Source organism: Macaca mulatta, chromosome 16 (assembly GCF_049350105.2).
Source record: "Macaca mulatta isolate MMU2019108-1 chromosome 16, T2T-MMU8v2.0, whole genome shotgun sequence".
In the NCBI taxonomy this organism is placed as follows: domain Eukaryota; kingdom Metazoa; phylum Chordata; class Mammalia; order Primates; family Cercopithecidae; genus Macaca; species Macaca mulatta.
Genome location: NC_133421.1, coordinates 49,101,666 through 49,113,685, shown reverse-complemented (window position 1 = coordinate 49,113,685; position 12,020 = coordinate 49,101,666). Strand labels below are relative to the sequence as shown.

General features: G+C 48.4%; 1 protein-coding gene and 1 non-coding gene across 14 annotated transcripts in view; one reads left to right on the top strand and one right to left on the bottom strand.

The window, feature by feature from the left end:
- LOC106994081 (uncharacterized) overlaps positions 1-10,329 on the top strand; it is a 37,170-nt gene extending 26,841 nt beyond the window's left edge. The window contains exons 2-3 of the transcript XR_013406334.1: positions 6,195-6,362; positions 9,649-10,329. This is a non-coding gene — a transcript (uncharacterized LOC106994081). The remainder of the gene's footprint in view (positions 1-6,194; positions 6,363-9,648) is intronic.
- The window catches only part of BCAS3 (BCAS3 microtubule associated cell migration factor), a 712,862-nt gene that overhangs the window by 20,167 nt on the left and 680,675 nt on the right, over positions 1-12,020 (bottom strand). For all 13 annotated transcript variants that reach the window (XR_013406305.1, XM_077970813.1, XM_077970816.1 and 10 more), the window contains one exon: positions 5,394-5,561. Coding sequence is in view for 12 of the 13 variants with exons in the window: in XM_077970813.1 (XP_077826939.1) it covers positions 5,394-5,561 (168 nt within the window). In the remaining variant the exon portion in view is untranslated. The remainder of the gene's footprint in view (positions 1-5,393; positions 5,562-12,020) is intronic.

Genomic DNA, 12,020 nt, shown 5'->3' with positions numbered 1-12,020 from the left:
AAAGAAAAAAGAAGAAGTTAATAGCAGCAAACAGATACTCAGATACTCCTACTCCTGCAACAGAGATGTATCAAGAATACTTTAAACAGGGGCCGGGCACCATGGTTCACGCCTGTAATCCCAGCACTTTGGGAGGCTGAGGCGGGTCACCTGAGGCCAGGAGTTTGAGACCAGCCTGGCCAACATGGTGAAACCCCATCTCTACCAAAAATACAAAAATTAGCTGGGCGTGATGGCACACGCCTGTAGTCCTAGCCACTCAGGAAAAGGCCCCAGGAGAGGAGGCTGAGGCATGAGAATCGCTTGAACCCATGAGGTGGAGGTTGCAGTGAGCCGAGATCGTGCCACTGCGCTCCAGTCTGGGTGACAGAGCAAAAAAAAAAAAAAAAAAAAAAAAAGTTAACAGCAGCAAACAGATACTTCCTGCAACAGAGATGCATCAAGAATACTTTAAACAGGGGCCAGGCATCATGGTTCATGCCTGTAATCCCAGCACTTTGGAAGGCTGAGGTGGGCAGATCACTTGATGCCAGGAGTTCGAGACCAGCCTGGCTAACATGGTGAAACCCTGTCTCTATTAAAAAATACAAAAATTAGCCAGGCATGGTGGCAGGTACCTGAGTCCCAGTTACTCGGGCAGCTAAGGCAGAAGACTCGCTTGAACCCAGAGATGGAGGTTGCAGTGAGCCGAGACCACACCACTGTACTCCAGCCTGGGCAACAGAGCGAGACTCTGTCTCAGAAAACAAAACAAAACAAAACAAAAACTTTACACAGGGATCTGGACCCATGCATAAGGCCTGGGCTTTTTATATCAGATGTGTGAGAGCACTAAAAAGAAAGACAAGGTGCAGCTACAGTTATTGAAAGAGTTAAAGTCGAAAGAGAAAATGTACTTAATATGTACACAGGTGTTTATTTAAAAAGCTTTTTTACTGGTATTAAGTTATATCTTTACCTAGACACAAAACAGTTGGAATAAGTCAATGTTTTGCTTACTTTAAAAATTCTATTTTTCTAGAAAAGGCAATATTGAAAGGAATGTCTGCTGAGCAGGAATTAGTCAAGTTATTTTGAGGGGGGTCACAGAGAGAGGAGGGGGCTTTGAGACACAGCATTCCAGGCGAAAGGAAAAGTATGCACAGAAGCCTGGCAGGCAAGAGACTGCGTGTGCTCAGGGACCCTCTGGGATTTTAGCTTGGCTGGAGCTGGCCCAGGGCAGCAAGAGATGATTCTGGAGCGAGGGCAGTGGCTGGTCTCAAAGGGCTTTGGACACTAGGATGGGGGAACTCGACAGAAGGAAAGGGCCTGAAGAGAGGAATTCAGTTTGTAGACATGTGGATATGTCAGTAGGTAGCTGAACAGATGGTTCTGGAGATCAGGAGAGAAAGCCAACTTGGAAACTATTTGGAAATCATCAGTTTATGGATGTAATTGGAGACATGGAAGCAGAGATTGCCAGGTACTAAGGGAGAAGAGACCAGGGCCAAGACAAGGCCTTGAGAAATAAACCTAAGGACAACAGAAGAAAAGGACTGAGAAGCAGCCAGAGGCTGAGTAAGAATTCATCGTCTCCGCGTCTCTATCGCAGACACTGCGCTAGGCACTGGCTTCTGCTGCAAAAGATGAATGCAAACTGAGAATGGGGGCGGGGGCCATGAGGAAAATACAGAGCAGGCTCCAGTGGAGAGACCATGGATCGGTAGAGGCACCAATTGGAATAATATGTGCTCTTTCTTCAGGAACCCAGGTGTAAGGAATCCAACTCTTCAACCCAGAGTTGGATTGAGCTCGAATTGGAGTTTGCCAAATGGAAAGATGGAAGGGTGAGGGGGTCAAGGGGCAGAAGAATATTAGCAAGAATGCAATTCAGCCAGTTATCTTAGAGCTGAACTTGCAAATCACATAGGTGATTGAATTCAACTATTTGGTCAGCATCCATCACAGACCAAAGAACTGTCATCTGTCTTATAAGTTAACCATAATTTAAAATTGACCTTCTCAAACTTCAGCATGCACAGGGATCCTGCTGAAATGTAGACCTTGGCTGAGCAGGGCTGGGCGGGGCCTGAGGCTCTGCATTTCTCACCAGCGCCTGGCTACTGATGCTGTTGTGGGTCTGAAGACCACGCTTTAAAAAAAATTTTTTCTTAATTGACAAATAAAAATTATATATATTTATCATATACAACTTGGCGTTTTGAAATATGTATACATTTGGAATGGCTAAATCGAGCTAATTAACATGCATTACCTCACATACTTAATATTTTGTGTGTGGAGAACACTTCAGATCTACTCTCTGAGTGACTTTCAGGAATTCATTGTTATTAACTAGAGTCACTATGCTGGACAATACATCTCTTGAACTTATTCTTCTCATCTAACTGAAACTGTGTATCCTTTGACCAAAGCTAACCCTCAACCCCCAGACTACTCTGAATAGTGAGGTTTGAAAAGGTTTTGCTTTACTTTGGGGGGAGGTGACCTGCCCTAGGGTACAGCTTACTAGCCAGGTGCTGGAGCGCACAGACTGTTACATCTCCAGAACCTCTGTTAGCTGGCTGACACCATGTGACAGGTTGAAATTGGCCATAATAGGAGTTTTTACATTACAGAAATCCACAAATCAAGGCTGGCTACACCTATATAACAGTGAGGTGTGCTGTAGAATAGGCTTCCGCATCAGGGATCATGAGAGCAAGTTTTCAGTTGGTCTCTGTGCTTCATTCATACTTTGATAAAGAGGCCATCGGTCCCAATTGCTGTGTCACATGTGATGCTTGCTGGAAAGCATTAAGGGAACTGACTTAGCTCTGGTGCATCAGAGGACCTATCAGAGGCAAACACTTGCTGATACCTCGTTTGTCCTGTGAGCCACCTAGAGAAGTAGGGTTGTGGGAAGAAAGAGGGGGACTGAGAGGTTGCTATGGGCAAAGAGTGGCTTGCTGGAAATTCTTACCCATGCTGCACTGTATTTCCCCGGCTACCTCCGGGCAGTAAGGTGACCCGGGCACGGGTGTACCAGGGTGCCCTTTCAAAGTCCTGGGCTGCACTACCAGGCTGATGCTTTACCTCTAGTTGGAAAATATGAAAAGTGATTCTCAACCATGGAAACTGGGTAACTTCCATAATATCTGCTTCGCTTACTGGCTTTTAAAATGGGGGTAGTTTTAGGCTGGGCGTGGTGGCTCATGCCTGTAATTTCAACACTCTGGGAGGCTGAGGCAGGAGGATCATGAGGTCAGGAGTTCAAGACCAGCCTGGCCAACATGGTGAAACCCCGTCTCTATTAAACATACAAAAATTAGCCGGATGTGGTAGTGGGCGCCCAGCTATTAGGGAGGCTGAGGCAGGAGAATTGTTTGAACCCAGGAGGTGGAGGTTGTAGTGAGCCGAGATCGCGCCATAGTACTCCAGCCTGGGTGACAGAGCAAGACTCTGTCTCAAAACAAACAAACAAAAACAAAAAAGAATTTTTTTTTCTTAAAAATAAAACATACATCCAATGTGGTCAGAGAAAACCAACTGAATTCCTTTTGGTGACAGTTTGGGGAGGACAATGAAATCCCTCTGTTTAAAAAAAAAAAAAAAAAAGGGAGTCGCCTATTTTCTGACCTGTGGGTCATGCAGTTTTAATTTCCTCTACCTTTCTTTCTTTCTCTTTTTTTATTCTTTTTAATTTCATGAACCTGCTTAAGGCCACAAAGCCTCCCCTGAATCCCTCAGCTGTCTGGCAGATGCACCGCTGCCAGTGCTGCGCAGGTTACTATGCCAGGCTGAAGTTCCACAGCTGTGACTCAGTGCACCTTCAAATCCTCTTGCCGGGTGACGGTGAGATGCCCCAAGGGGCTCCTGAGAAGCCGGTGGGAGAGAATAGCCACCCAGGAGCTCCTCCGGCCCTTGAAAGAGGGAGGCTGCCGGGGAGTGAGTCCAGTGGCACCAGGATCTGGTTTATGTGAGCCGAGGCTGGCCAGGGACCCAAGAGATGCAGGCAAAAGGCTGTGCCGTGAGCCACATTCCTCGCTTAGGCCCCCTTCCAGGGGAAGCAAAGTCAAGCCCTGGCAAATGGCAGAGCTGCTTCTTATCTTTGGGCCAGCTGTGAGAATAATGGCATGATGACATGCTACCCATGTAGCCAAGCTCCTCCTCTTCCTCCCTTGCACCCATCAGTTCCATCCTGTTCATTTGCCAGTTATTACAGGAGCACCATGGGCAGGCCACATAGCTAGTGCTGTGGAGATGACAGGTCTTAGTGAAGGAACAGAGGGACTGGCATGGGGATGGGCGAGGGAAACACCTAACTATAAACCTAAACATCTAAAGATCTGGAGGAGCCGCGGGGAAGTGGGACTGTGTGATGATGTCGGACATTTCAAGCCATGCCTCAATGCTCTGACTCTAAATCTCGCTGGTCCTGATCAGTGCCTGCCCCAGGGTTGTAAGTGTCTCCTTACTGGGGTTCTCTTTCCAGGGAGGCATGTGGAGCGGGAATGGAGCAGTGCACAGCAGAGTGACAGGGTCTTGAGAGGACTCAGGCAAGCCGGAGAGAAAAGGCCTCCAGCCAGAGTCAGCTCCACCCAATAGAAAGTTCCCTCTGAAAGCTGGGAAGAGGCCTGCTGGGGCGGCGTCTGCCAGCACAAAAGCAGGGCTGGGGCAGTCACTAACAGCACAGATATCTAGAACAAAGAACGGTTTTGGGAAAGGAGAGGCAGGCTGTATTACAGCTGTACTGGAGATGGATGACTGGGGGCTTTCCTGAGTGCATGTTGTGTGTGTGCATGTGTGTGCATGTGTGTACACATGTACACGCGCTTGCCTGGGCCAGGGCTCAGTCATCATTTCAGGATGTCTTCTGATTGCTCTGGGATGCAGGAAGCCACCCAGACCCTAGTTGCTGGACTCGCTCAGAGGCAAGAATGCAAAGCCGAAGGCGGCATGAGGAGAAGCTGGTGGGGGCTGAAGCCAGCCCAGACTGCTTCATGCTTACTCCGCTCAGGCGGTTGGCCGGCGCTACTGAGACTCGCCAATCTCTAAGTCTCCAGCGTGCCTGAAGACAGGCAGCCTGAGGACTCAGTGCCCGAGCGCTGCTGGAAGACTTGGGGATACCCCCAAAGGAGGAAAGTGTCCTTCTGGGAGCCACTTGCACAGTGGTGTTGATCGTGGCCGTCCTGCATGTGGTATGCCACATGGGAGGGGCAGTTCCACTGGGAGCTCCCCTTTACACAGGGTTTCCCAGCACCAGAACTCCTCAAACGGAGAGCCACCGGAGTGCCCACTAAATAAACCAACAGCAAACACAAACATATGCTCACAAACGATTCCAAAGAAGCTCTGCACCAACAGGTGCTGGTCCTGAACAAGTCAAGCTACAAGTCTGATGCCACCTTTACCTGTTCCGGATCCCACGACGTCCCGGCTGGGTGACTCAGCCATGGCGTCGGCGAGTCGCTCCCGGAGGCCCTCCTCGGTGTGCTCCATGGAGGACATGTGCCGCAGCCCGAAGCCCTCAGGCCAGCTCCCGCACACCTCCAGCAGGGTCACGCTCCGGTCAAAGGTACCTGTGGCACACACGGGACATCTGACGTTGAGTCCACACCTTCAGGGAGCAGGCCGTTCTTGTCTACCTCCCACCCGCTCCTCTCCATACCCACGGTCCATTTTAGCCTTCCTGCAGGAAGCAGGAGCAGGATGGAAGCACGCTGGGAAACCGACTGTGGAGCGCAGGAGAAACAGCTCACCCCGCCCAGAGAGTGCAGACCTCTGGAGTGACTTCTGTGACACTGAGGCCAGTGGTTTTAAGACTGTTTCTGAGGAGCTACAGAGTTCCCCTGGTCTTCAGGGACCGCCTTAAGAACTGGGACAGGGAAGGCAATCCCCTTCCCACGTTCAACCCAAACGGATCCCTACTTTCCTCTTTTTGATACAATGGGACTCCACCTAAAATTTCATTTAGGGCGGGGAGTGGTGCCTTACACCTGCAATCCCAACACTTTGAGAGGCCAACACGGGAAGATTGCTTGAGGCCAGGAGTTTGAGACCAGCCTGGGCAACAGAGTGAGACCCTGTCTCTATAGACAAATAAACAAATAAATTTTCATTTAAAGAAGGGGTTATATAGCCTAATGGTTTTAAAGCTTTCTTAACCATTACATTCTATAACCTATAACCAACCTCCTCATTTTACATTTCAGAGAATTTATGGCCCAAGATGGAACAGCAAGTCTGTGGCAGACGAGGTCCAGGAACTCACTCTCCTGATGCCTCAGTTGAGAACACGTTCTACTTCGCCACCTGGTCTCCCAGCTACTCAAGGGCATATGAACAACCAGGGAATTATTTTGGGGGATACCAGCAAAGAGGTGGGTGATAGCATCTTCGGCAAGGATCTGTCCTTAAGCCGAAGCTGCTCCCCAATTCCAAAAAGTCTGTGGTGTTCTGCTGAACGCTAAGATTAGATTTTACATGCGAGATCACTTCAAAGTCCGAATTTGAATTATTCTACTTTATTATACAGCAAGTCTTCTGTGAAAGCTTATTTCATCCACTCTCTCTTGGAAGGAGATTATAGTCATGCTCTGTTGCTTTAAGCACATACCATTTCCCCAGTGATTAGGTAACTGAATCCACCGCATTTATTGGGCTTGGTTCCTGCCAGCACCAGGAAGATGGGGAAAAAATGCAAATGCCAACGTTTCCCAAAGTTAAAAGTACACGAAACACACACTCTTTATCAGGCCTTGCTTCTCCTCTTTGATCAGCCGTCAGAAACTATCTTCCCCAGGCAGTCAGGACTGGACAGTGTCAGCACACACTCCCTGCCAATGACAGGTGGTAATAGAGAGGGTGCGAGCCCCAGCCTCGGCAGGCGGCCCTGCCTCTGATAATGGCCACAGCATTGAGGTGATAACCGTTCGTAAACACTCCGACAGCCGGTGACTCCATATATCAGCAAAGAGGACCAGATAATCCTGAACTCTCCTGGCCAGACAAAGGCCCTTGGCCAGCCTACTGCGATTTATATGTGTGGCAAGGGTCACTACTGGCTCCTGAATTTCATCAGCCAAGTTTGGCTTTGATTTATCTCGTACCTCATTGTAGGGAAGATTCCTGGCACTGCGAGAATGGGCAGCATCTATAAGGGCGTCTCCCCAAGAAGAGGCCCACCTTGGGAGTGGGTTGCTTGGGATCAGCTTGTCAGGTAGGACTTGCGAATGGGGAGCTCCCTATGCCACCTCTCTCCACCAAGTAGGGTCAGGCTGTAGATCTGGTAAGCTAGCCTCTGGAAATTGGGGGTGTGGGGCTGGGTGTCAGATGATTCTCCCAAGGCCTGAATTGTGCTAGAACTGTGCACTGGTAGTGCCAATCTCAGAGCCAACACTCGACCACCCTTGGCAACAACTCCCAGGTGCCTAGCTCCCCAGGGACACACAGGGCTGCTGACATCCACTAAGCTCCTGATTCTGCTGCCTACTCACTGCGTGATGCGTGGCCAGTCCTGGTAGCTCCTTTTCCATCTCTAAACTAGAATGAATAACCCTTTGCCTGTCTCACGAGAGTGAAGAGATTAAGCAAAGTCCCCACTTCCAGCACTTCCCCCACTAGACCTTATTTGACAAGATCTAGTGCTACAGTGCTACAGCATCATCATTTTTCTGAAGGGCCTGCATGCGACACGGGGACTTAATCATAACAAGAAAATGTGGCCCTCCTCCTCCCTGTTCGCTCAGCTTTTTTTTTTTTTTTTTTTTTGAGACAGTCTTACTCTGTCACCCAGGCTGGAGCGCAGCAGTGCGATCTCAGCTCACTGCAACCTCTGCCTCCCAGGTCCAGACAATTCTCGTGTCTCAGCCTCCCGAGTAGCTGGGACTATAAGCACGTGCCACCATGCCTGGCTAATTTTTGTGTTTTCAGTAGAGACGGGATTTCACCATGTTGGCCAGGCTGGTCTTGAACTTCTGACCTCAAACAATGCACCTGTTGTGGCCTCCCAAAGGGCTGGGATTCCAGGTGTGAGCCACTGCACCTGGCTGCTATACACTCAGCTTTCTTATGGACAGAGATGTTTCAGAGCCTGGAAAATTGGGAAGAGAATGACCATTTGTTTTCTCACTTAACAAGAGTAGAAGGTCTATCTCTAGAAAGGAGTTCAGTTAATGTTTGCATATACTGTGTTCAGAGACCAAGGCAGGGGAGCTGACAGCAGGACCAAGAGGAATATCAAAAGCCAAAGCAGGAAGAAAACAAACAAAAGAAATTGGGCTAGGCATGGTGGCTCACGCCTGTAGTCCCAGCACTTTGGGAGGCCGAGGTGAGCAGATCACTGAGGCCAAGAGCTCGAGACCAGCCTGGGCAACACGGTGAAATGCTATCTTGAATAAAAATACAAAAATTGGCTGGGCATGGCGGCGTGCACCTGCAATCCCAGATACTTGGGAGGCTGAGGCAGGAGAATAATTTGAACCTGGGAGGCAGAGGTTGCAGTGAACTGAGATTGAGTCACTGCACTCCAGCCTGGGTGACAGAGTGAGACTCTGTCAGTCAGTCAATCAGTCAATCAATCAATGTTATAGCAAGAAAGGTTAGGGTAAGAGAGTGGGCCCAGTCCATAAGAGATGGTAAAGGCCAGAGGGGTATGTAATATTTTAAGGGATAAAGTAACAGTACACAGGAGAAAAGAATTATGAGCTAGTGTCATAGTGGAGGATGGAAATAGGCCTGGACTTCAGAAAAGACTAACGCATGTGAGCTGTATGATTCCAGGCATGCGTCTCTGATTCCTCATCCATAAAACCGGAAAAACAATACAACCACATAGGACTGTTGTGAGGACTGCAGTAGATAAATGTAAAAGACCTGACACACGGTGAGTGTTCTGTACGTAATAGGTGTGTTCACGTACATGTTCTTAATGACAGATATGTACGCCTTTATACCACTTGAGGCATCATCATAAATTTTGACTATCACAATGATCCTGAGAGGTCACAGAGGTACTATTCCCCATTTATGGTGGTGAAACTGGAAGCTCTGAGAAGTTAAGTGACATGTTCAAAGTCTCTGAGCAACAGATCTGGAACAAGGGTTTCTAATTCTTCACTTGGAGCTCATTCTATCAGCTCACACATTGTTTCCCTCAGCAGCACCTGCAGTGGAGAACTGTTTTTTTTTTTTTTTTTTTTTTTTGAGACAGGGTCTCACTCTTCAGCCCAGACTGAAGTGCAGTGGCGCAATCACAGCTCACTGCAGCCACAACCTCCTGGTTGAAATGATCCTACCACCTCAGCCTCCTGAGTAGCTGGGACTACAGGTGCGCACCACCATGCCCAGCTAATTTTTTGTCAGGATGGGGTTTCGTCACATTGCCCAGGCTGGTCTCAAACTCCTGTGCTCAAGTGATCCACCCACCTTGGCCTCCCAAAGTGCTGGGATTACAGGCATGAGCCACGGTGCCTGGTCAAGAACCGTTATATGTGTAAACCACTTCTATCTTTCCTACCATTTTGAGAACTCCTGTCACCTTCAACCAATGGTATTTAAAAATCCTTCCCACTGCTTGGAGTTTGGTGGTGATGACGATGAGTCACCCTGTATACGGGATGGCACATGGGAGGAAAAAAAATTGATAGTAGGTCTATTCTCTCTTAGCATGGGCACAGCTGGGAAGTCGAGTAGAGAAGATGGGAGATACAAGAAGTGGTCAGCAAAGAAGCACCTGATCATTTCTGCCATCCTGAGACGTCATACAGAGGATGCCATCGGTGGCCCTGCTTATCCTGCCAGAAGAAGTCCTATCAGAGGCTCTGTCAAACCCGCTGTCTCTTTCCCTTCCACCCCTCGCAGCCTCTTTGCTGAGGACGGCAAAGGTGCTCCTGGAATCTGCCTGTCCCAGGGTGACGGCAAGGCTGCAGGTGTGTTTCAGCAGGCACTGGGGTGAAGAGGCCAAGCCCTTGGAGGGTGAGGTCATCTCTGGGCTCTTAGGAAACTGCACATCTTGTCCACGTTGACAGCACAGCTATCATTCATCTGACCAGCCCAGGGATACCCCATCAGATGAGCTGGCCCTTTGAGTCCCATTACAGGGGAAAGTGTCAGTTTCAAGCGAGGAGAAGATGCTCACTTAGTGCAGGCTGTTTGCAAAGGACAAAATACACACGCTTGGCAACAGAGATCTTTTGTTGAAGCAGTGCTCTGCTATTTACAAAGCCCTCTCACATTTGTTATTTCAGTTAACTCGCACATACCTCAAATATTGGTTAGTGTCCACTATGATATGTGTCAAGCACTGTACAAGGTTCAGAGTAAGCTTAAAAAAAAAAAAAAAAGAAAGAGGAGCTTATGTGACTTCACCAAACTATGGGAAGCAGCAATGATCACCATTGTATAGATTTCCATCTTACTGAGTTTCAGACACATGAGGCACCTGGTTCTAAGTGCAACTGTCTTCGCAGGCTATCTCCTGGGGATCTTTGCCTTCAGGGCTGCCTCCTGCCCTAAATACCATTTTCTAAGAATGAGTTCAAGTCTTACCTGCTCAACTACTGAAGGTATAAAGACTACTCTTGCTCAAACTCTACAGGCACAAAAGGTGCTCTATCTTTCCAGGTGAAGTTGATGAAAGCTAAGCACTTACTCAAAAAATGTGTGCTTGCAGACACAAAATTATGCAAGCAATTTTGGGGCATCTATGGATGCCTCTGAAACCCACCTGTGGACCCCAGGTTAATTAGATCATTCCTGTGGCCTTATTTCCGTACTGCCTTGCACTGTTCACATAAACTGCTTTTCTAACTAGTTTAAAAGCCCCCGAGGGCATGGATTCCTCCATAATGAAAATAGGCACAGAACTTTGTACATCATGCTTGCTCAAAACAGGTCCGTTTACTGACTGATGATGAAATTTGACAGTCACTTTAGAGTCAACACCCTTTGGGTGGGGTACCAGAGCCTGAATATCTAGGGTCAGAGTAGGCAGAAAGTGGAGTTAAAATTAAAAGAGAGGAAGGAAGAAGAAGATAAGTGAGCAGAAAACAATGTCACGATTTTACTGCCTTCTGTGCACTTATTTTAGATTTGGAGATCCTGGAAATTGGAAAAAACAAAACAATCTGTCTAGGACGGCAGAGAGAGAGCTGGTCTCATCCAGGTGAGCGTCCTGAATCCTGCTTCCCAGCTTGGCATCCTGTGTTATACTCTTTCCCCAGAGGAGAAATGGGTCAGGTTCTTGGATTTCACAAACCCATTAAAGGCATGCTGTGACAGCTGGGAAGCTGGTAGCTCCCGGGGAGGCTGGGGGAACATGTGCTTTGCCTTTGTATACCATTGTTAAAGGGGCAAGGGAAGCCTAGGGACTGCAGGTGGAGGGGGACAGGTAGGATGCTCCTCTAAGCTGATAGCGTCTAATCACACTCTAGCTATTTAAGAGGCTGTGGCACAGCCTCCGCTTTGCATTAATGAGGTTCTGCCCAGGTCTGGACTTTGCTGAGAGCCTGTTGATCAGATTTCTAACCACCAGGGAGGCCAGATACCAAAAGCAAAACCGGCATTAAGCAGTGCTTTGCAAGATGTAAGCCCTCCTGGGTGAGAGGCTGTGATGATGACGTCTACAATAACTAAGAAATGATCCCAGGCATGATAAGGGGAACCAGTGTAGGGGGAGCCTCCTTGGCAAGCTTACCAAACTGCTCACCAAACTGAGCTTAAGACTGCGGCTGCGGGGAGCACCCCTTTCTCCACACTACAAGCTGGTTCCTATAATGCACAGGCTGAGGACATTAGCTCTTCTTGGTGCAATGGTCAATTTCATATGTTAACTTGACTGGGCTAAGGGATGCCCAGATAGCCAGTAAGGCTTATTTCTGGGTGTGTCTGGGAGGGTGTTTCTGGAAGAGATTAGCATTCGAGTTGGTAGACTGAGGAAAGAAGATTGCCCTCACCATTGTGGGTAGGCATCATTCAACTGAGGGCCTAAATATATTAAAAAGGTGGAGGAAAGGCAAATTTATTCTGTCAGAGTTAAG